At 45.0% G+C, this 25,304-nt stretch overlaps 1 protein-coding gene and 1 long non-coding RNA gene across 3 annotated transcripts in view; one reads left to right on the top strand and one right to left on the bottom strand.

Moving 5' to 3' along the window:
- Window positions 1-899: 899 nt before the first annotated feature.
- Window positions 900-14,933, bottom strand: LOC133238384 (uncharacterized). The gene is made up of 2 exons (XR_009733518.1): window positions 10,743-14,933; window positions 900-1,192 (listed from the first exon to the last, which is right to left on the bottom strand). It is a non-coding gene; the product is annotated as an uncharacterized LOC133238384 (long non-coding RNA).
- The window catches only part of USP31 (ubiquitin specific peptidase 31), an 83,477-nt gene continuing 73,024 nt past the window's right edge, over window positions 14,852-25,304 (top strand). Inside the window, exon 1 of one of the 2 annotated variants that reach the window (XM_061401410.1) lies at window positions 14,852-15,663. In XM_061401410.1, coding sequence (XP_061257394.1) covers window positions 15,040-15,663 — 624 coding nt within the window. In that variant the 5' untranslated portion in view covers window positions 14,852-15,039. Of the gene's footprint in view, window positions 15,664-19,756; window positions 24,660-25,304 lie in introns of those variants that run through there. The other variant, XM_061401412.1, reaches the window with a different exon arrangement.

Here is a 25,304-nt window from a genome sequence, read left to right as displayed (position 1 = left end):
GGTTCTGTTTCTCTGGCGACCCCCTAATACATGAGTGTTTTGGTACCCTCTTAAAGCTGGTGTCCAAGGTGACTGTCTCACTAGTTCCACCCTATGCCCGGCCCTGCCTTTGGGATGCACAGAGCTGTCAGATTGTTCCAGAGAGTCACTCACTCTTGTGCCAAGGGGTGAGGTTGATGACAATGGCTTGCCTGTCCTGTGTTCCCCAGCCTTACATTGGTGGGGTAACTGCTACATTTCCACTTTCCAATCAAAACACTCAGAGTGGCTTCTGTTCTTCTGATGGAACTTTGATTTACACAGTCTATCACTGAGTGTATGCTCTTGTTTTTTTTTTTTTTCTAGTTAGAGTATAACTGCATTGCAATGTTGTGTTAGTTTCTGCTATACAACAAAGTGAATAAGCTATATGTTTACATATCTTAACCTCTCTTTTGTAGGTTTATATCTTTTTTATTTTCTTTATTCCCTTTCTCTCCCCTCACCTCCCTCCACACACACACACAGACACACACACACATATCCTACTTATTGGTTATGATTCTCTAGTATCCTGAGTAATACAAAGCATTACTTGATATCAACATGACTTATCTGAGTGGTGTTAACCTTCATCACTTGGTTTAGGAAGTGTCTGCCGGGTCTCTCCATCACAAATTTACTATTTTCCCCTTCCCACATTTTGTTCTTTGGAAGCAAGTTATTAAGTCTAGCCCACACTCAAGAAGTACATGTGCTTAAAAAGAAAACCTCATATCATTGCAGCAAGTCGAAAATTAGTGTTGCCACAAACAGAAAGTGAATGTAAAAACAAATGGAGGAAAACAAAATGATGCAATTGAAATCTATCTAGACAGGTGTTCAGTTATCCAGTCATAACAAATCACCCCACAACTTAATGGATTAAAAACACATAACAATTTATTTTGCTTGTGAATCTGTAGTCTGGGCAGGGCTTGGCAGGTAAGACTTGTCTTTGTTCCATGTGTCTCAATGGGTGGAAGGACAGAAGGGTGGGGGACCCTTTTCTGAGTGCTCACTTATGTGGCTGGCAAATTGGTGCTGGTTGCCAGCTGGAGTTCAGCCAAGGCCCAGGGCTCAGGGTCTCAGGCATGATCACTTTCCATGTGACCCTGCCAGTGTGGCTTGGGCTTCCTCACAGCATGGTGGCTGGGTTCCCAGGGTGAGCATTCTGAGAGAGAGAGAGACAAGAGGAAGGTATATAGCTTTTATGATATGGCCTCAGAGTCCCATAGTTTCACTTCTGCTGAACTCTCTTAGTCAAGGCTGTCACAAAAGTCATCAGGTTTCAAAAGGGAGGGGACGTAGATTCTACCCTTGATGGGGAATAGCGAGGTTCTCAAAGAGCGTGTGGAATAAGAACCACAAACTACCCGAACTGTGCTGCCTGCTGAAGGCTCTGAACTTGTTTCAAAAGGGAGAGAAAGAAAGAGATTAGCAAGTGGTGGAGGGGTTTACAAAATGTACTAGTACCATGGGGAGACTTTTCCTTTCAAAAGGAAATGAGTAACAGGAACATACTTTCTTATCATGTATTTCTGAGTCGGTAGAGCTACCTTGAACTGGCATTTCCTTGACACACGAAGACTTTTCATGCCTTTGTGTCATTACACGTGTGACCATGACCTTTTTTAATTAATAAAGATGTGCTTGAGCCTAGTTACAATGATTTAAAATTCCCTGTCGAAAACTGTAATTATGTTTGTTGTTGTTGTTCAGTCGCTGAGTCGAGTCAGACTCTTTGCAACCCCATGGACTGCAGCACGCCAGGCTTCCCTGTCTCTCACTATCTCCTGGAGTTTGCTCAAACTCATGTCCATTGAGTTGATGATGCCATGCAATCAACTCATCCTCTGTTACCGCCTTCTCCTCCTGCCCTCAATCTTTCCCAGCATCATGGTCTTTTCTAATGAGTTGACTCTTCACCTAGGTGACCAAAGCTGGAGCTTCAGCTTCAGCATCAGTGCTTGCAATGAATATTCAGGGTTGATTTCCTTTAGGATTGACTGGTTTGATCTCCTTGCAGTCCAAGGGACTCTCTAGCGTCTTCTGCAGCACCACAATTCAAAAGCATCAATTCTTTGGTGCTCAGCCTTCTTCATCATCTAGTTCTCACATCTCTACATGACTATTGGAAAAACCATCACTTTGACTCTACAGACCTTTGTTGACAAAATGATGTCTCTGCTCTTTCATACACTATCTAGGTTTGTCACAGTTTTCCTTTCAAGGAGCAAGCATCTTTTGATTTCATGGCTGCAGTCACCATCTGCAGTGATTTTGGAGCCCAAGAAAATAAAATCTGCCTCTGTTTTCATTTTTTCCCCCATTTATTTGCCATGAAGTGATGGGACTGGATGCCATGATATTAATTTTTTGAATGTTGACTTTTAAGCCAGCTTTTTAACTCTCCTCTTTCACCTTTATCAAGAGGCTCTTTCATTCCTCCTTACTTTCTGCCATTAGAGTGATATCATCTGTATATCTGAGGTTATTGATATTTCTCCTGGCAATCTTGATTCCAGATTGTGCTTCAACCAGCCTGGAATTTCACATAGCGTACTCTGCATATAAGTTAAAGAAACAGAGTGATGATATACAGTCTTGACATACTCCTTTCCTAATTTTGAAGCAGTCCATTGTTCCATGTCTGGTTCTAACTGTTGCTTCTTGACCTGCATGCACATTTATCAGGATGCAGGTAAGGTGGTCTGATGTTCCCATCTCTTTAAGATTTTTCCACAGTTTGTTGTGATCCACACAGTCAAAGACTTTAGCATAGTCAATGAAGCAGATGTTTTTCTGGAATTTCCTTGCTTTTTCTATGATCCAGCTGCTGCTGCTGCTAAGTCACTTCAGTCATGTCTGACTCCGTGTGACCCCATAGATGACAGCCCGCCAGGCTCCACCATCCCTGGGATTTGCCAGGCAAGAACACTGGAGTGGGTTGCCATTTCCTTCTCCAATGTGTGACAGTGAAAAGTGAAAGGGAAGTTGCTCAGTCGTGTCTGACTCTTAGCGAGCCCATGGACTGCAGCCTACCAGGCTCCTTGGTCCATGGGATTTTTCCAAGCAAGAGTACTGGAGTGGGTTGCCATTGCCTTCTCTGATGATCCAGCAGATGTTGGCAATTTGATCTCTGGTTCCTCTGCCTTTTTAAATCCAACTTGTACATTTGGAAGTTCTCAGTTCATGTACTGTTGAAGTCTAGGTTGAGGGATTTTTGAGCATTACCTAGCTAGCATGTCAAATGAATGTAATTGTATGATAATTTGAATATTCTTTGGTATTGACCTTCTTAGGATTGAAATGAGAACTGACCTTTTCCAGTCTTGTGGCCATTGCTGAATTTTCCAGATTTGCTAACATATTGAGTGCAGCACTTTAAGAGCATCATCTTTTAGGATTTTAAATAGCTCAGCTGGAATTCCATCACTTCCACTAGCTTTGTTCATAGCAATGCATCAATCTAATACTTCACTCTGTATGACAATCTTTACATCTATCTGTGTCTCTGCAAATGGCATTATTTGTTTTTATGGCTGAGTAATATTCCATTATATATATACACCACGTATCACATATATACCACAGCTTCTTTATCCATTTCTATGCCAATAGACATTTAGGTTACTTCTATGTCCTGGCTATTGTAAGTACTGCTGCAATGAATAATCAGGATGAATGCATCCTTCAAATTATTGATTTCCCCAGATCTATGTCTAGGAATGGGATTGCTGGGTCATATGATAGCTCTATTTTTAGTTTTTTAAGGAATCTGCTTACTGTTCTCCATAGTGGCTGTACCAATTTACATTCTCAACAACAGTAGGAATCCTTTTCACCACACCCTCCTCAGCATTTTCTCTGTGACCTGTTTGGCTTCCCGACTTCATTCACTACATTCTGAATTCCTAAAGCATAGGAGCCAGGTGTTGCTTGTAATGGTAAGTTTTTGGCTACTTTTATCTCTGCTTGTAACACCCCATCTTCACACTGTATTTCCTATCTGTCCAATTCCTATTCATCCTTAAAAACCCAGGTTTGCAGAACTTCCCTGGCAGTCCAGTGGTTATGGCTCCATGCTTCCAATGCAGGGGGTGCAAGTTGAATCCCTCATTGGGTAACTAAGCCCCCACATGCTGTGGGTCTGACAAAAACAACAACAACAACAACGAACAACCCAGATTGCCTAACACTTTCTATGTGCTCTGTTTTACTTTCTCCTCCCAATTGAATTATTAACTTCCTCTCTGCTGTCACAGGTATGTCCATGACAATGTCCAGGTGTTATCGTATAATTTATTGGATGGTATATCAGTCTTTAAAGGCAGGGAATAAGTCAAATTATCTTTGCTTTAAGCCAGTTCCCCAGAACCAGACCAGAGATGAGAACTCACGTCTAAGTTTTTGAGGAAGGGCTCTTACAAGAAACTCATAAGGTATGAGGGATCAGGTCATGGAAAAGGAAGACATGGAGCAAAGATGGGATTTGGAGCATGGTCTCAGAAAGGGTGGGTTTCCTTGGTGGCTCAGTAGTAAAGAATCCACCTACCAATGCAGGAGACTCAGGTTGGATCCCTGAGTTGGGAAGATCTCCTGGAGGAGGAAATGACAACCCACTCCTGTATTGTTGCCTGGGAAAGCCAAATGGACAAAGGAGCCTTGTGTGCTATGGTCCATGGGGTCGCAAAAATGTCGGACTTAGTGACTTAAAAAAAACAACCTGGAACGGGCACTTTCATCCTAATCCTGCAGGAAACTTTGGATGTAAGTTATGTCTCAGAATTCATGATGATGAAGGCAGAAAAGCTGGCTTCCATACTGCTGCACTCAACAGTCACTGGCTAAGGGCCATCCTGGCTCCAGGCACGTCCTCTCTCTATGCATGCAGATGGGGCAGGGACAGTAACCCGAAGGCAGAGGTCAGAAGAGAGTCCCAGGTGCAGCCATTCAGGGCAGAGCACACAGGTGGGGGGACTGGCACACAGAAAGGGCCAAAGCATCCCGTGCATCTGGGTGGGGCACTAATAGTGCCTGCCACAACCCTGGAGCTTAGCGACTGTCCGGGCAAAGAAGGACTGGGGCAGTGGAGGCCATTGCCACACACCAGTGATAAGAGAGTCACAAATGGAGGTTCCATGGTTCTGAGCCAAAAAAAAAAAAAAAAAGACTCTTAAGATAATCTTTGTAAGACTGTGCTAGGAAATTGGAAAACAAGTGTGATTTTCTAGCAAAATAAAATGACTAAAATTAATTATTCAAGAGAAGAAAATTTAGACAGACTAATATTTTTGTTGAAGTATAGTTGATTTACAATGCTGTGTTAATTACTGCTGTACAGCAAACTCATTCAATTATATGGATATATACATTCTTTTCAAAATATTCCTTTTCAAATGGTTTATTATAGATATTGAATATATTCCTTTGTGCTTTACAGTAAGATCTTGTTGTTTATCCATTCTATATATAAAAGCTTACATCTGCTAATTCCAATATCTCACTCCATCCTTCCCCAACCCCCTCACCCTTAGCAACCATCAGTCTGTAACTCAATGTCTGTGATTCTGTTTCTGTTTAATAGATGGGTTTATTTGTATTATATTTTAGATTCCACTTGTAAGTGATATCATACGGTATTTGTCTTTCTCTTTCTTACTTCCCTTAGTATGATAATATCTGGCTGTCTCCATGTTGCTGCAAATGCATTATTTTGCTCTTTTTTAGTGGGTGAGTATATATGCATTACATCTTCTTTATCCATTCATCTACACAGAGCAATATTAATGGATGGAAACTAAAAACTATTTCAAAGAACTCTCCACCCTACTAGATCCAGAGAGTAAATGGGAGAATTCTTAAAACCTTTGAAAACAAACACATCATTTAAATTGTTTCAGAGCCTAAGGAAAGTAAAGCTGCTTCGTGGTTGTTTTTTTTTTTTTTTTAAGCTGGTAAAGGTGAAACCTGACCAGGATAGTCCACACACACACATACACAGACTGCAGGCTGGCTTTCTTACAAAAATAGATTTAAAATTCTATGTAAAATAGTAGCAAGTAGATAAAGCAAGATATTTAATGCTGTCAGCAAGACATACCATGAGTAGGTTACAGTGGACATCTGTCACTTTTGCTGCCTAGATTTGAGTAGTCCTCCTTTTGGAGGAAATCTCAAGATGAACAGAAGGCAGCTCTTTATCCCACTATGGAAGCTGTAGGAAGATACGGTCCTCTTCCTAATTTCCAGGAGCTAGTAATCAGACGTAGGATTTAACCCAGCCAAATGGATACTTTCACTTCAGGCTTAGAATTTTCAAGATATGATAGCAAAAGTTCAAGACAATCAGAAATTATTCAGGATTGTTTGTATCTGGTATAGCAGAACCAGGACTTCCCAGGTGGCTCAGAGAGTAAAGAATCCACCTGCCAATTCAGGAGATGCATCCGATCCCATAACTTCATGGGAAATAGATGGGGAAACAGTGGAAACAGTGTCAGACTTTATTTTTTGGGCTCCAAAATCACTGCAGATGGTGACTGCAGCCATGAAATTAAAAGACGCTTGCTCCTTGGAAGGAAAGTTATGACCAACCTAGATAGCATATTCAAAAGCAGAGACATTACTTTGCCAACAAAGGTTCGTCTAGTCAAGGCTATGGTTTTTCCTGTGGTCATGTATGGATGTGAGAGTTGGACTGTGAAGAAGGCTGAGTGCTGAAGAATCGATGCTTTTGAACTGTGGTGTTGGAGAAGACTCTTGAGAGTCCCTTGGAGATCCAACCAATCCATTCTGAAGGAGATCAGCCCTGGGATTTCCTTTTTTTTTTTTTTTTTTACATTTTATTTTATTTTTAAACTTTACATAATTGTATTAGTTTTGCCAAATATCAAAATGAATCCGCCACAGGTATACACGTGTTCCCCATCCTGAACCCTCCTCCATCCTCCCTCCCCATACCATCCCTCTGGGTCGTCCCAGTGCACTAGCCCCAAGCATCCAGTATCGTGCATCGAACCTGGACTGGCAACTCATTTCATACATGATATTTTACACGTTTCAATGCCATTCTCCCAAATCTTCCCACCCTCTCCCTCTCCCACAGAGTCCATAAGACTGTTGTATACATCAGTGTCTCTTTTGCTGTCTCGTACACAGGGTTATTGTTACCATCTTTCTAAATTCCATATATATGCGTTAGTATACTGTATTGGTGTTTTTCTTTCTGGCTTACTTCACTCTGTATAATAGGCTCCAGTTTCATCCACCTCATTAGAACTGATTCAAATGTATTCTTTTTAATGGCTGAGTAAGACTCCATTGTGTATATGTACCACAGCTTTCTTACCCATTCATCTGCTGATGGACATCTAGGTTGCTTCCATGTCCTGGCTATTATAAACAGTGCTGCGATGAACATTGGGGTACACGTGTCTCTTTCCCTTCTGGTTTCCTCAGTGTGTATACCCAGCAGTGGGATTGCTGGATCATAAGGCAGTTCTATTTCCAGTTTTTTAAGGAATCTCCACAGTGTTCTCCATAGTGGCTATACTAGTTTGCATTCCCACCAACAGTGTAAGAGGGTTCCCTTTTCTCCACACCCTCTCCAGCATTTATTATTTGTAGACTTTTGGATCGCAGCCATTCTGACTGGTGTGAAATGGTACCTCATAGTGGTTTTGATTTGCATTTCTCTGATAATGAGTGATGTTGAGCATCTTTTCATGTGTTTGTTAGCCATCTGTATGTCTTCTTTGGAGAAATGTCTATTTAGTTCTTTGGCCCATTTTTTGATTGGGTCATTTATTTTTCTGGAGTTGAGCTGTAGGAGTTGCTTGTATATTTTTGAGATTAGTTGTTTGTCAGTTGCTTCATTTGCTATTATTTTCTCCCATTCTGAAGGCTGTCTTTTCACCTTGCTAATAGTTTCCTTTGATGTGCAGAAGCTTTTAAGATTAATTAGGTCCCATTTGTTTATTTTTGCTTTTATTTCCAATATTCTGGGAGGTGGGTCATAGAGGATCCTGCTGTGATGTATGTCGAAGAGTGTTTTGCCTACATTCTCCTCTAGGAGTTTTATAGTTTCTGGTCTTACATTTAGATATTTAATCCATTTTGAGTTTATTTTTGTGTATGGTGTTAGAAAGTGTTCTAGTTTCATTCTTTTACAAGTGGTTGACCAGATTTCCCAGCACCACTTGTTAAAGAGATTGTCTTTAATCCATTGTATATTCTTGCCTCCTTTGTCAAAGATAAGGGGTCCATATGTGCGTGGATTTATCTCTGGGCTTTCTATTTTGTTCCTTTGATCTATATTTCTGTCTTTGTGTCAGTACCACACTGTCTTGATAACTGTGGCTTTGTAGTAGAGCCTGAAGTCAGGTAGGTTGATTCCACCAGTTCCATTCTTCTTTCTCAAGATCGCTTTGGTTATTCAAGGTTTTTTGTATTTCCATACAAATTGTGAAATTATTTGTTCTAGCTCTGTGAAGAATACTGTTGGTAGCTTGATAGGGATTGCATTGAATCTATAAATTGCTTTGGGTAGTATACTCATTTTCACCAGCCCTGGGATTTCTTTGGAAGGAATGATGCTAAAGCTGAAACTCCAGTACTTTGGCCACCTCATGCGAAGAGTTGACTCATTGGAAAAGACTCTGATGCTGGGAGGGATTGGGGGCAAGAGGAGAAGGGGACGACAGAGGATGAGATGGCTGGATGGCATCACTGACTCGATGGACGTGAGTCTGAGTGAACTCTGGGAGTTGGTGATGGACAGGGAGGCCTGGCGTGCTGCGGTTCATGGGGTCGCAAAGAGTTGGACACGACTGAGCGACTGATATGATCTGATCTTTCCCAGCTGAGCCACCAGGAAAGCCCAAGAATACTGGAGTGGGTAGCCTATCCCTTCTCCAGCAGATCTTCCTGACCCAGGAATTGAACCAGGGTCTCCTGCATTGCAGGCAGATTCTTTACCAACTGAGCTACCAGGGAAGCCCCTCTTTTTTAAGTTAGCTGAAAGTAGTTTGTATTGTTTGCTACTAAGAACTTTTGATGGGTATACAGGTCAAAGGTAAAAACAGCATATGCTCATTTCTGTGGACGCCCAGAGGCATTTGGTAAGCTTCAAGACCCATTTCTGATAATAACTTTTTCTGAAGTAGAAATAAATGGATACCACTTTAATGCAATAAATAATATATATCTCAAACCAAAAGCAAGCATCATGCTTAATGGTGAAGCATAATGTCAGGAACAATGCAGGCTTTCCCACTCTCATTGCTATTACTTAACAGAGTTCTAGAAGGGCAATTAGACAAGAGAAAGGAAAAGATGAGGTACAAATATTTTAAAGGAAGAGGCCAGGTTATTATTTCATGCACTGATATGAATTCCTGAAAAGCCCAAGAGAATCAGTTGAAAATTATCAGAAACAACTAAAGTACATCAAGATGGATGGTTACAAAAATAATTTTTCCCTAGAGATGAAAAGCAGAAAATATAATGGCACAAAAATATCCTATTCATAATAGCAACAAACAGGTACAAACTTCTTAATGTTATGCAAACCTATGGAAGGAAACTAGTACTCTGAGAGCCCTTGTCTAACTTCTAAAAGATATATTTTATTCTCAGGAAAGATGATAAATATTATGATAATGTCAATTTCCCTCTAAATTAACCTATATAAATTAACCCCCCAAATAATTAAATTCATTTGAGAGAATAAGTGAACAAACAATAAAATACTAGGAGATATTACCCTACCAAATATTTCAATACATTCTGTATCTATATTATCATGGAATATAAAGACACCTCAACAAGAAGAGAATTTTAAAAATTTAAATGCACTGGGTCTCCGTCATGGTATGTGAGATTTTTTTTTTAGTTGCAGCAGGCAAATGCTTAGTGAGGCATGTGAGATCTAGTTCCCTGACTGGGAATTGAACCTGCATTGGGAGCACGGAGGCTTAGCCACTGGACCACTAAGGATGTCCTGAGAAGAGAATTTTTTAAAAACCCTACATGTATGTGGAGTTTGACATGTGATAAAAAGTGATATTTCAAAGATCATAAAAAAAAATGGTACTTGGACAACTGGCTAGCCATGTGGGTGGGAGAAAAGGCAAGATCCCTACCTCATTTCTTATACAAAAATAAATTCCAGATGGAGCCAACATTAAGAAAAAGGAAAAAAATAGAAACCATAAAGTACTAAATGAAAACACAGATGAGTAATCTTTTGATTTTAGTGTTCCTAAGCATGTAAAAAACTTAGACATCTTTAGAGCAATAACTGATCAATCTAACTTAGATAAGGTAATTTAAACTCACTATTTGATATAAAAACACTGCAAAGATGGTAAAAGATAAATAACCAAACGAAATTGCTTAGACTAAGGAATAACTCATATACAAAGGGCTTTCACTAATGACTATTTATTAAAACACCAAAGAAAAATAGGCAAAAAATGCATCCAGGTAAATCACAGCAGCAAAAATACAAATTGCTGATAAAAAGGCACAACTACTCATTTTTTGGTTGCAAACGATGGAAGCTGATAATGGTTAGTTTCAGCAAGGAAGAAATTTATAGGAAGCCTATCAGCTTAGCTTACAGAATCAACAGAACTGGAGAAACAGGCTTGGGCAGAAATGCAGGGAGGCAGATTCCAGTAAGAACTTGCCACTAGAGCAGTCAGCTGGACACTCACCGCCACCATTCCAGGCACTGCCACCACCAGATCTTTTGTAGACTATAGAGCCGCTGCTGCTGCTGCTGCTAAGTCGCTTCAGTTGTGTCCAACTCTGCGATCCCATAGACAGCAGCCCACCAGGCTCCCCCGTCCCTGAGATTCTCCAGGCAAGAACACTGGAGTGGGTTGCCATTTCCCTCTCCAATGCGTGAAAGTGAAAAGTGAAAGTGAAGTCGCTCAGTCGTGTCTGATTCTTAGCGACCCCATGGGGTGCAGCCTACCAGGCTCCTCTATCCATGGGATTTTCCAGGCAAGGGTACTGGAGTGGGGTGTCACTGCCTTCTCCAAAGGAGGTGCTATGGTTCCCTAATTTCTTCAAAGCACATGACAGCCATGGGATTCCAAGTGGTCGGACAAGCAAGGAGAACCAAAAGGAGGGCCCAGGCAAAGTGTCGCATTTTGCCCAAGAATGCAGTATAAAGAAGGGGGGCAGGTGGTACACTTCCTCTGGTCTTTGACTACTCTCCGTTTTATACACTGAAAAAAAGAACTCGTTAATACTCACAGTCTGCTAGGCATGCATGGCAGTAAAGGAAGGAATGATGTTCCGGAAAGCAACTCTCAGGACAGTCACGTGGACAAAGTTCATTGGTGGAGAAGGCCAATGGTTGTTTGCAGCAATCCAGTCTGGACCAATTCCGGAGCTGTCTTGGGTATGAATTCTCCAGCTCTATTTAAAGTAGCTCAGTGTCTCAGTTCGGGTTCCCCTTAGATTAGAGCCTGAGACAAAGACCTGGGTGCAAATAGTCTGTTTGGGAGCTGATTCTGGAAGCAGGACTGTGAGATTAGGAAGAGTGAGACGGGGAAGTAAACAAATCCAGAAAAGGGAGCCTCACGGAACCAGCTAATATGGAGGACAATTGGGCTCAATCTTGCTGGAGACTCTGAAGAACTCTGTTGGATGCACCCCACAGCTGCCCATTCAGAGGACGGGAGGCGGGGGTGTTTTCCCACCAGCAGGTAGTTCCCACTGGTTGAAGGTTGCCCCTGCTCAGGGGAAGAAGGCTTATTAATTCAACTCCACCTTGCGAGTTCCCTGGCTTTAGGGAGACCTCTCAAGCAGACAAACAAAGGAACAGCAGGTGTCTGAAGTGTGGTGGTTGGGGTGTGTGTGTGTGTGTGTGTGTGTGTGTATGTGTGTGTGTGTGCTGTCACATGGCAATGACTTACACAGTTTATAGCTGTGGCTGAAATTAGAGCTGGGCTCAGGGCATAAGATGTGAGGGATGAAAAGCTGTTGCTATGCTCAGTTTCATTCTAAAGCAGTTTATTCATTCAACCAAACATTTATTAGAACCATGGTCAGTGCTGGGTTATCTATGGTCAATAAAACAGAGCTAGTCCCTGCCTTAAAAGCTGACAGTCTTTTGCAAATTTTGAGCAAGTGTGATTTGTGCTATGCACGTGAGTTCAAAATGGAGATGTGCTTTAAAATAAAAAACCAAAGCAGCAGCATAGGGAAGTAACCTAACTTCCAAGTTAGATTGACATCTACAGAGACCAAAACACCAAGACCACTCCCATATACTAGAAACAAGCAAGCAAGCAAACAAACCTTCAACATACTGGCCCAATATTGTGATACAATGCTGTCAAACTGCTTGAAATTCCACCACAAGCTACTTCCCCCCTCATTTTTGGTCCCTCCCTGGTTTGAGGGCTATTGTGTTCACACTTTAGTGTGAACGATCAGACTGCTTTCTTCCTGATGTCCAGATGAGCTCAAGATGCAGTGGGAATGGAGGTGATTTGGGGACTAGGGGGACTAGTGCGAAGAACCCACTGAGTGTCACCATAAGAGTCCTGCTTAATACTAGTGGGAGGTCAGAGGCAAAAGCCATTTACTCCAAAACATGGTGTAAGGTGGGATTTAGGTTTTACGAAGGGGACAGGCTCTCCTTTTCCTGATTTCTCCCTTCTGCAGTAACCAGGACTCGGGCGAAGAGTTAGCAAAGAGGAGAATCTACAGAGGTCATAAACCAGTGTACTGGGCATCACAAAGATGTACTTTTTTTTTTGCATTGTTTTTTTCCTTTATATATATATTTTTTTAAAGTAAAAAAACAATCTACATAGAAAATGGACAAGACACATGGAAACATTTCACCCAGGATGGCAAATAGGCACCTGAAAAGATATTCAGCAGTACCAGGTAGGAGGACAATGAGATACACACCTATTACAACAGTTAAAAGGAAAAACAGTGACGGTACCAAATACAGGCAAGAATGTGGAGAAACTTGTTCTCATATATTGCTGGTGGGCAGGTAAAAGGGTACAGTCACTCTGGAAAAAAAGCTAAACATACACTTATTATGTGATCCAGCAAATGCATTCCTGGATATTATCCCAGAGAAATGAAAACAAGTGTTCACACAAAAACCTGTGTATGATTATTCATAGCACTATTATTCAGTTCAGTCACTCAGTCGTGTCTGACTCTTTGGGACCGCAAGAACTGCAGCACGCCAGGCTTCCCTGTCTATCACTGACTCCTGGAGCTTGCTCAAACCCACCTCCATCAAGTCAGTGATGTCATCCAACCATCTCATCCTCTGTCGTCCCCGTCGCCTCCTGCCTTCAATCTTTCCCAGCATCAGGGTCTTTTCCAGTGAGTCAGTTCTTTGCATCAGGTGGCCAAAGGATTGGAGTTCAGCATCAGTCCTTCCAATGAATGCTTAGGACTGATTTCCTTTAGGATTGACAGGTTTGATTTCCTTGCTGTCCAAGGGACTCTCAAGCGTCTTCTCCAACACCACAGTTCTAAAGCATCAATTCCTTGGTGCTCAGCTTTCTTTATAGTCCAACTCTCACATCCATACATGACTACTAGAAAAATCATAGCTTTGACTAGATGGTCCTTTGTTGGCAAAGTAATGACTCTGCTTTTTTTTTTTTTAATTTTAAAAGTAGACTTTTCACCTTCCTTTAAAGAATCATATGATCTGAGCCCTCATTTCTGCATGGAAACAACTGGCTGGAGGTGAGTGGCAGTCACCCCTTTAGAAGGATGTTGATTTGCAATTTGCCAGTGTCCCCACCGTTTCTTATATTCTCTCCAACACTGAGTTAAGTCACTTAAAGTAGTAATGGTCAATATGATGATTGAAACGCCAAAATTCTTTACTCACTGATATGCCCTTCTGATATTTGTGTCTGTGACCTTTTGTTTAGAGGTCAAGTCTAGGGGCTTTGGAACATACTTGGGTTTGAAATGGGTTAAGACTCTACCAAACTCAAAGGGGACAACAGAGGATGAGATGGTTGGATAGCAACACCATCCAACCAATGGACATGAATTTGAGCAACTTCGGGAGATAATGAAGGACAGGGAAGTCTGGTCCCTTTTGCAGTCCATGGGGTCACATAGAGTCAGGCACGACTTACTGACTGAACAACAACAACAATCTCAAAGCAACTGAATGGAAGATTGAAGGAGATACTGCACTGCTTAGCACAATGCTTGTAACAGCAGCTACTCTCAGCACCCACTAATAAGAGAGCAAGCAGAAACCGTGTTAGCTTCACACGTCGTACTCCCAGTGTCTAGCACGGTGCCTGGCATATAGAGCTCAACGGGGTCTGGGAAGAAAGGTAAGTGGCGCCGTAAGACATGCCTGCAGAAAGGTGTTAGGCTCTGCGATGGCGTTCGAGGGGCATGCAGACGGTCGGGGTCCCTCGGGAGCCGGGCGGGGCTGGCTTGCCCAGGATCCGTCAGGACCATGTCCATCAGCTCTTTCAGGATCTAGTTAAGAAACGGCATTCTCATCCATCCACTTTCCCAAGGCCTTCACCATCACAGCAGCCAAGACCGAGACCCGCCCCGAGGGTCCACCACGCTGCGCGAGCCGCGCGCTCCCCGGCGGCGCCTGGACCTTGCCCACACTAGACATGGCCTCTCTCGGGCTTCATGCAGAAGGACCGCGCCCGGAGCCGCCAGTCATTGCATTTGACTGAGGAGGCAGCTCCGTTCCCTCAGTCAACATGGCGGCCGCAGCGGCTTCAGCGCAGGGCGGGCAGCGCTGGAGGCGGGTCACGTGAGCGACCCAGCTGGGCGGATCTCGCGCGCACCCGCCCGCCCCGCCGGCCGCGGCTGGCTAGCTGGCTCGCTGGCTTGCTCGGCGGCGCTCTGAGGTGTGTGGGGCATCGAGTCCCCCGGCCCGGTGAGGCGCGGCGCGGCGGGATGCGGCGGCGGCCGTGGCGGGGCCGCGGGCCGGGCGGGCGGGCGCGGTGATGAGCGTCGGCGGCCACCGCCATGTCCAAGGTAACGGCGCCCGGGCCCGGGCCGCCGGCGGCGGCGGCGGGCGGGAAGGAGAAGCGCTCCTTCAGCAAGCGGCTGTTCCGGAGCGGCCGCGCGGGCGGCAGCGGCGGCGCCGGGGGCCCCGGGCCGGCCGCGCCCTCCTCGCCCTCGTCGGCGCGCTCGGTGGGCAGCTTCATGAGCCGCGTCCTCAAGACGCTGTCCACGCTCTCGCACCTTAGCTCCGAGGGCGCCGCCCCGGACCGCGGTGGCCTCCGCAGCTGCTTCCCGCCCGGGCCGGCCGCCGCGCCCACGCCGCCGCCGCCGTGCCCGCCGCCTCCCGCCTCGCCCGCTCCGCCCGCCTGCGCCGCGGAGCCGGTGCCCGGGGTGGCGGGGCTCCGGAACCACGGCAACACGTGCTTCATGAACGCCACGCTGCAGTGTCTCAGCAACACGGAGCTCTTCGCCGAGTACCTGGCGCTCGGCCAGTACCGGGCGGGGCGGCCCGAGCCCTCGCCTGACCCCGAGCAGCCCTCGGGCCGCGGCGAGCAGGGCCAGGGCGAGGTCACCGAGCAGCTGGCGCACCTGGTGCGGGCCCTCTGGACCTTGGAGTACACCCCGCAGCACAGCCGCGACTTCAAGGTGAGCCCTTGGGCAGCCGCCCGCCCAGGGCTTCCTTCCCCGCTTCCGTCGCGGCCGAAGGACTGATGCTCTGGGTGCCTAAAGAAAGAGGAGTGGGCGCGAGTCCGGGCATATGGTGCGGATTGCAAGGAGAGCCGTTCACTCATTGATTCATCGCGCATTTAAGGGCTTGCTGCGTGCGGTGGGCCCAGGGGAAGGATGGAACAATGGGCAAGACCGTCCGGTTTCCTGGGAATTTATATTCTTGGGGATGGGAATGTTGAGCTTGGGTTCAGATAGATCCTTGTTTTGCCAGTTTCAAGCGGTTGACCTCGGGCAGGTTTCTCAGCCTCTCTGGGCCACAGTTTTCTGCTCTGGTACCTACTTCATAGATGGTCGTGAGCGGCTTACAAGTTGGTTTGTTGGGTTGAACCCTATGAAGTTACCCATTGTTGACCGTTCTGTCTTACAGATTGGCAGTTTTATAGGGTTCAACCTGGTACGTAAAGTGTTTCCATTGTGTGTAGTACTATGAGTGCTGCCATTATTATTTTTATTATTAAAAAGTTTTATTATTAATAAGTTAACGAGGTAATGTCAGATAGTGGTTTGAAGGAGGTACAAGCTGGCGATGTGACTCATGTGCTGGCGGGGTACATTACATGGGAAGGGGAAAGGATTAGGGCGACTTCTAGGAGGAAGTGACTTTCTGAGACTTGAGTAACCACAGGGAGAGCCCTCCTTGAGGAGCTCCGGGGAGAGCCGTTCCCAGGAGTAAGGAAAGTGCGGACGTCCTGAGATGGGAAAGAACTTGGTGCACTTGATCGAGAGGGTAGCTCTGGGATGGGCGCACTCTTTCTGTAAAGGGCTGCATAGCAAGTGTTTTAGGCTCTGCTGGTCAAAATGCAAAATCAGGGATAGGAGGTAGTTACTTATATAACAACAGAAAACACATTTCTACTCTTTTTTTTTTTTTAACTGCCTAAAATAAAAAAAACATGATAATTGAATACAGTATTTTGTGATACAGCTCTACCAAGGAAAAGAATGGGACTTTTTTTTTTTTCCGGAGAGGACAATGATTAGCTTAATTGGAGTTCAAAATTAATGTTCCCTGTCATCAAATTGATTGCAAATATTCATCTCTACAAACTATTCTTCGCTCGTGGGCTGTACAGAAACAGGCAGTGGGCTCGATGTGGCCCTTGGATCTTTTGGGTGCGTGAGACCCGAGAGCAGAGTGAGTGGAGGGCTGGGGCCAGATGGTGTAGGATCATTTAGGCTGTAATAGGAAATGGATTCTTATTCTAAGCAAAAGGGAAAGATGATTTGGGATTGTTGGGATGATTTGGGATTCAGGTGAGAAACGGATGTAAATAGAAGGAAAGCACACAGTAAGAAAGTTAATTCCTTTTCTGTTCTCTTTCTTTTTTGATCATGCCAAAGAGAAGGTCTCAGCTTGGTGATAGCACGTCTTTAACAGTTCTTGCTCACTCCCCCATCCTTTTTTTTTTTTTTTTAAATAACAGAACAAGCTTCCAGTTTAAAGACTTGAGTAGGCAACAGTAGCTAGAATTGAATATGTTTTCATTGGATTTGTTTTACATTTGTCTTCTATTTATGGCAGATGGTACTGGCTTTCCGTTGGTGCTATGAAGTTTCTTTCTAAAATACATCTATTTAAGCAAATGATTTGATTAAAATATAAAAGGGTCAGCTATCTAAGGAATCAGCTCTTGGTTGAGGACCTACTTTCTTGCTTTGAAACGACACTCTCCTCCTCTTTTAATACATTTTACTTACATTTTATTTATGTTTCTCTGCCCTGTTTTACTTTAAAAAAGTGGTCGCTATTTGATCTTGGAAATTTGAATGGAAATACTTGACAGGGATAGGGACTGGAAAAAAAAGAGATTCATGTCAGAGATCTCAAAATAAGAAAATAGGAGGGAACTCCAGCCCACCAGCTACTATCAGTCTTTTTCTTTTTGCATGTGCCTGAAAGTAGCCACAGCAGTTGCCAACTTTGCAAGGTCATGGCCCAGTGTCTTAAATTTGGTTTTCTATTCCAAAATGTGAAAATCAACTTATACAGCGTTTTTGTATGTGAACATTTTCATTGCTTTTTAAGAGGTTGTGTTCACTTTTTTATCCATTAAGAAGCGATCACTAAATGGGTCAATAATTCTGGAAAAGTATGCTTTGGCAAAGTTGAACAGATTCTTAGAGACCCTATTTTAAAAAAATGTAATCTTCTGAGCCCGTAGTAGATTTCACTTTGCATGCATTCATTCTCCTCCGTCTTTTGAAGGTTTATTCAGTGAGTTAGGAATGCGTTTAGCCTAGAAAGAGCGAACCCCAATGAGGGTTCCTTAAGCAGTGTGTGCTGTGCTTAGTTGCTCAGTTGTATCTGGCTCTTTGCTACCCCATGGACTACAGCCTGCCAGGCTTCCTTGTCTATCAGCACCTCCCGGAGCTTGCACAAACTCATGTGTCCATGGGGATTCTCCAGACAAGAATACTAGAGTGGGTTGCCATGCCCACGTCTAGGGTATCTTCCCAACCCAGGGATTGAACCCAGGTCTCCCGCATTACAGGCGAATTCTTGACCGTCTGAGTCACCAGGCAAGCCCAAGAATACTGGAGTGGTTAGCCTATCCCTTCTCCAGGGGATCTTCCCGACCTAGAAATCGAACCAGGGTCTCCTGCATTGCAGGTGGATTCTTAACCAATTGAGCTACCAGGGAAGCCCTTGCCTTACGCAATAAAGATGCTGAATTAGCTCACCTGTGAAAAGTCTAGAGCTAGGTGGTTCTCAGGTGGTGCAGTGACTTTATGGGCCCACTTAGAACCCAGACTGCTTCTGTGTTTCCATTCTGTTGTTCTTACTGGCTGTTTTTCCTTAATGTTTGTCACCTCAGGGCATTCTACCCTGGCAAGGCAGGAAGTCATTAGGGAAATAAAAGTTCCTCCAGAAGCCCCCTCCACAGGCTTCTGCTGACATCTCATTAACTATAATCATGTTGCTTGACTGCCCCTGGCTGCCATGGAGGCAGGAAGGTGGAATGTGATTTTCCTGGCATAATAGAAGAGAGGAGTAAAGGAGGGGGTTTTCTCTTAGGCGGCCTACCAAAGTGGCTCACCTGCCTCATGCCAGGCACTCTCACTTGCGGAAGACTCTGCACCTGTGAAAAACAAAGACCGTGGAACAGGAAGCCAGTGGATGCTGACATACCAGTCACCACGCCCCCCTCACCTGTTGGTGGCAGACATCGCTATTTGAGGCCGATTCGTTTCTCTCGAACTCACATTCAGAATCCTGCTGAATTCTGGGCTCCAGGCAGCCACTACCAGTTGACAGAGGAGATAAAAAACAATTTACCATCTTGAGATAATTTGCCTTGCGAGTGCAAAAAAAAATGCTTAATATGTCTTTGAATGTATTTTTGTTGACTTACGATTTCAAGTTACTAACAATTTTGTTTGTAAGATTTTCAATTAGGAGTCTAACTACATTGATTTCAGCCTTAGGAGCTTGCCAGGAAAACAGATTTTTGGTTTTGGGTAAGCTGGATGGTTGTTAAGGTTGGATTTCATTTTCCAGAATGACAGAAGTTGAGTGGTCCAGTCTTGGTAAGCTTTAAGAGACTTCTCTAGCAGCCACTTATATCTTTTTCTCTTTTTGCGCAGACATTTTTCTCCTGCTCTTACAGTAGTGGTTCTCAGCCAGGGCACTTCTGCCTCCCCTGTCCCCCCAGTCCTGGGGACATTTGGTGATGTCTGGAGACCCATACTTGGGTGTCACAGCTGGGGTGGGGCTGCTGCTGGCAACTAATGGGGTGATTCCAGGTTTGGGGCTGTCATACAACATGGGTTTCCCAGGTGGCTCAGTGGTAAAGAATCCACCTGCCAGTGCAGGAGACACGAGAGACACAGGTTCAATCCATGGGTCAGAAGGAGCCCCTGGAGTAGGAAGCAGCAACCACTCCAGTATTCTTGCTTGAAAAATTCTGTGGATAGAGGAGTCTGGCAGACTACAGTCCTGCTGCTGCTGCTGCTAAGTCACGTCAGTCGTGTCCGACTCTGTGCGACCCCAGAGACGGCAGCCCATCAGGCTACCCCGTCCCTGGGGTTCTCCAGGCAAGAACACTGGAGTGGGTTGCCATTTCCTTTTCCAATTCATGAAAGTGAAAAGTGAAAGTGAAGTCGCTCAGTCGTGTTCCACCCTCAGCGACCCCATGGACTTCAGCCTTCCAGGCTCCTCCATCCATGGGATTCTCCAGGCAAGAGTACTGGAGTGGGGTGCCATTGCCTTCTCCTGGGCTACAGTCCATGGGATGGCAAAAAGTTAGACATGAATGAGCACACACAAACACACACATCATACAACATGTAGGACAGTATCCCTCAAAAAGGATTATCCAGCCCCACATGTTAATAGTGCTGAGGTTAAGAAACTGTTGGAGAAGTATTTTGAATTTCCTTAGTGCAAGTTTTCCTTCCTTTCCCAGCCTTTAATGTTGTCTTGTTACTTTTTCTTCTCTGTTTGCTGCAGCTCTAGAGTAAAAGTTAGACTTTACTGGCAGGATCCTTGGATCACTGTCTTCTTAGTAAAACTGTGAGGGTAAGTAAATCATTTTGAAACTTGAGTGCTCAGTGTTCTAAGAGAAAATAAGTGTATTGTCCTAACTTTCATAGGATGCTCACTTGGGTGTTCCAGGTTTGTACAGATGCTCTCTGATTTCTAGTACTCACTGCCCTTTTGCAGTAAGTGAAAGGCGGATGGTCATCTTTCAAGTAACAAAGATAGGTTTTATAGCAGCAGTTTTCAAATTGTGCTTCCAAAGAACAACTGGAACAGAGTGATCTACTGATAAAAGAACTATGGGGGACTCCTTCCAAATCTGCTGTAAAACAAAAAGTAATTGATAAATCGAATTTTCTCTCCTACATTTTTCCCCTTGAACTTTGGTGCCTGGTGGTGCTTATTTATTAGTGAGAGTTCTTGGGTTACAAAGGGAGTATATGTGTATAAATGGTTACAAATGGAGTGTATGTGTATAAACAAGTCGTGGCAGACAAGCTAGCCATCAGGCTTCACTGGCTCAGATTCACAACTTACTTTGTCACAGACTTATACTAGGGAGCTCTGATTTTACGTACAGACCTATGGTGAAAGTTTTCCTGGTTGTATGGAGTGGTTTAGTACCTTGACATCTCACAGTGGTTCCTAAGAAGTAATCTGACTTCAGGGTGTCCCTCAAATTGATTTGAAAAGTAGGAAACAAAATGAAATTGTGTTGATCACCTTCCGATTTATGTCAGTATTAAATAGAAAGACTGTCTCTTCCTGGCCTGTTTCCTTGTCTGTCAAACGCGGTCACCTCTGTTTATGAATTCCAAAGCTTTGAAGGAGAAAGGCACTGAGATTGTCATCAAATTGTAGACTTGGAAGAAGACGCGGGTGAGGTGTGAGGGATCCTCAGCCTTTCTGGGTGAAGAGACTGAGGCTCACCTGCTGGCTAGAGGCTGGGGGAGAGTTCTGACTGCGAGTTTGTCACCACCCGCCACCCCCCATGCCGGTCGGAGCTCTGGTTCTGTGTCTCTTTATCAGCACAGCCACTGAAACAACAGGTCTCAACGTAAAATGTACCAACAGGCCGGGTGGACGTGCTGAAACATGTAGCATTTTTTCCCTCTAAGCTTGCAGTGCCAAATCGTAGTGAAAATAAGGTCAGCTGCAGCTAGCTGTATGCATGTGCTCTTGCTCCTGAGGCTTCGGTACTTTTGGAAGTCTTCCTTAAAAAATTGGCCTCTCAGACCATTTAAATGCATATAACAGACACATCTTCTGGTGGATGGGCTCGAAGTCCCCATAGAGTCCTGCAGCTTACTTTCCTCTATGTCCCTATCCTGGACTTGAAATTATATCACAGATAGCATAGCTTTTATTGTTTTTTGTTAATAACATCCAGGTCCTTGTTATTCTTTTTAACAGTTGTATAGATGCCCTGGTGGCTCAGATGGTAAAAAATCTGCCTGCAGTGCGGGAGACCTGAGTTCAATCCCTGGGTCAGGAAGATCCCCTGGAGGAGGGCACAGCAATCCACTCCAGTGTTCTTGCCTGGAGAATTCCACGGACAGAGGAGCCTGGCCCGCTGTAGCGGGTCCATGGGGTTGAAAAGAGCCGGACATGACTTCATGGCTGGCACACACAATGGAAGCCCACTCATGTGTTTTGGTTGTATAGTTTTTAGCCAGTCTAGCCAGTCCTTCACCATGGATCTAGTCTCCCTTTCTAAGGAGTAAGTCTTGGCTGTGGTGTTGCTGAGACAAAGGAAACGTGCGTTTACACTGATGATGGCCCTCTCCAGACTGCCCAGTCAAAGCCTGTGCAGGACAAGACTGACCCATCCATGCTACATGCTAGGGCCTCGCCCCTGATATATGCTTCCTCTTACAAGTGGCTGCCCTATTCATCAATTTTCAAACTTACTTTCTTTCACGTGGGTTAGGCTTGTTTTCTGGGTATGCCTATTCTCCACGCTTCTTCAGCATGTGGCTCTCTCTCCAGTACATGCCCAGCTGATGTGTGCAGCTTCATGAGAAAGTGCAAGGAAAGCGTAAAGACGACTAGTTGGGGAACAGAGATACACAGGGCAGCTGTGGAATTTGCTGACTTACACCATGTTTACTGAGCAGTTATTGTGTACAAAGGGACTGGTTTAGGGGAGGGGTTGGGAATAGAGGATTAAGTGTGAGGATTCTGGGACAGAGTTCTAGCCATCAGAGACCTTACCAGTATTATAGGGAAATTTTTAAAAAATTGTATTGACTGGTAAAGTTCGGGGGGCGGTTCAGAGAATGGTGAAATCGTGGTGAGCAGAAGTGTAAGTAGAAGATTCATTCATTCATTGCCGGCTGTTAAGCTTCTGCGAATGTATGAATGTATGGAGCTCCTAACTCATGTCACATGCTGCGCTAGTCATTGGGTACACGTGCATGTTCTGTTGTGTCTGACTCTTTGCGACTCCATGGACTGGAGCCAGGCTCCTCTGTCCATGTGATTATCCAGGCAAGAGTACTGTTGTGGGTTGCTGTTTCTTTCTTCAGGGGATCTTTCTGACCCAGGGATGGAACCCTCATATCCTGCATTAGCAGGCAGATTCTATACCACTGAGCCACCTGGGAGCCCCAGTCATTGGGTATATAGGGGTAAACCAAACAGCGTAGTAATGTAAAAAACGGTGCCGGATCCCATGGTCCATTCCTTCCTGAAACTGTTATTGTTACAGAGGAGGCAGATGTATTCATCAGCACACACTGGTAAATGTGAAATTTAAAATTTATTAGAGGACTTCCGTGGTGGTTCAGTGGTTCAGAGTCCGCCTGCCAGTGCAGAGGATACAAGTTTGATCCCTGTTCCAGGAAGATCCTACGTGCAGCGGAGCAACTATGCCTGTGCACCATGTCTGTTGAGTCTCCTCTGGAGCCTGGGAACTGCAGGTCCAGAAACCTGTGTGCTCTAGAGCCTGTGCTCTGCAGCAGGAGAGGCACCCCAGTGAGTGCATCTAGAGAGCAACCCCTGCTCACTGCAGCTAGAGAGAGCTCTCACACAGCAGCATAGACCAAGCACAACCAAAAATAAATACAAAAGTAAAATAATTAGAGCTAAGAAGATAAAGCTAAGGTGTATGAGAGAGAGTAATGACCAGGTAGGGAGATTAAAATGTATTCAAAAGGCCCTGCAGGGGCAGGGCTGGGGGTACATTTGAAAGTCTTGACAGGCCTTTTTCATGGCTTAGAGAGCTGGGTGGGGCATCTGATAGATGAAGCTGGAAAAGGGGGCTGGGTGTGCAGAGGTGGGGCCTATAGGACCCCCTTGTAGGGCAAGAGGAAAGGATTAGGTTTGATTCTAAGAGCAGTGGGGAGCTGTTGCAGATTTTAAGCAGAGTTCTGGCATGATCTTGAAATGTAAAGTGATCACGTTCTGAGTCTGAATAGTTAACACAGACTGGAAGCAGGGAGGCCAGTTAGGAGGCTTTGCAAAGGTAAAGCTACCTACCGGTGGGGCATAGGATGGAGAACCAGGTGGAGTTGAGATGTATCTGGAGGTAGACTCGACGGGACTTGCTAAAGGATTGATTCCAGGGAAGGCGCTGAGGCAGAGGGGAGCAGTCAGGGTAAGTCCCTGGCATTTGTTTTGAGCAACAGGGTGATTACTGGTGCTGTGCACTTACTTGAGGAGCAGCAGCTCTGGAGTTCAGTTTCAGATGGGTTAAATAGGACACTCGAGAGGTGTCTAGTTGGCAGGTGGATAAGGGAGTCTGGTGTTCAGAAGATCGGGGCTGGCTAGAGATAAAGATTTGGGACTCATTGGTCTGTAGGTGATATTTAAAACTGTGGGAAGTAGCTTAGAAATGGGATTTGAAGATAAATAAAGCTTGGTCCATTAAAGGAGAGAGAGATGCCATTTCAGACTGTTGGGGAATAATCTGAGTAAAGGCACAGCGTCTGGGGTCAGGAGGCCCTGGGCTCTCTGCTGCAGGGGCCTGGGGTTTGGAGCGGTTTTCCCAGCCTTGGCCCTGTTGACATACCTGGCATTATTGGCTGGGTGAGTCTTTGCTGTGGGGGCTGTCCTGGTGTTGCAGGATGCTGAGCAGCGTACCGGTCCTCTCCCCACTAGGCGCAGGTAGTACTCTCCTGCCCCCACCCCAGTCGTGACAATCTAAACTGTCTCCAGACTTTGCCAGATGTCCCCTGGGGGGCAAAATTGCCCCTGGTTGAGAACCACTGATTTGGTGACAAGGGGAATTAACTGTAGATGGCTGAGGAGGTGAAAGGGGACAGATTAGGTGTGGCCATGAAAGCCTGCCACAACTATTTAGCCTTGAGGCAGTAGTCAGCAGTGATTCAGTGGAGGCTTCTTGAGCTGGGCAGACTCTGGTATGATGGAAAAAGAGGTTTCAGAAAAATGGGTCTGATGGTGAGCAAAATTGAATACAATGGAGGAGAAGGTAAGGGTTTGGAGAAGGCAGTCACAGAAGCGACGTGAGGTGGAGGAAAGGGTGAATCCAGAGACATTTTGGAGGATGTCGTGACATCATTAAGGAGACTCCATTAGGGCTTCCCTGGTGGCTCAAATGGTAAAGAATCCACCTGCAGTGCAGGAGACCTGGGTTTGATCCCTGGGTCCAGAAGATCCCCTGGAGAAGGGACTGGCTGCCCTCTCCAGTATTCTTGCCTAGAGAATGCCATGGACAGAGGAGCCTGGCAGGCTGCATTTCTTTAAAATACAGAGTGTGACACGACTGAGCGATTAACACCAGCTAAGAGATGGAGAGGCAAAGGAAACACCAGGCTCAGACCTGGGTGATGGAGACAGTAAGGGGAGCGCTGGCAGAGATGGAGCAGTCTAAAAAGGGGCACTGAGGGCAGAGAAGATCATGACTGTAATTTGAACATGTGGGGTTGGGGTCATGGGATATCTAAGAAGGAATCTTGATAGCTTGAATTCAGCTGCATAGAGGTGATAACTAAAGCCAGGAGTATTGAGTGTGTAGTCCGAAGCCCACAGCCAGCCCCTTGGGGGAAACTAAAAATAAGGGGATAGGAGGAGGGAAGGACTTGTTGGACTTGTTAAAGGGGCAGAGAGAGAGGCA

This window comes from Bos javanicus, chromosome 25 (assembly GCF_032452875.1).
Source record: "Bos javanicus breed banteng chromosome 25, ARS-OSU_banteng_1.0, whole genome shotgun sequence".
Lineage (NCBI taxonomy): Eukaryota > Metazoa > Chordata > Mammalia > Artiodactyla > Bovidae > Bos > Bos javanicus.
The sequence above is the reverse complement of the archived record's forward strand: the minus strand, read 5'-3'. Positions and strand labels throughout refer to the sequence as shown.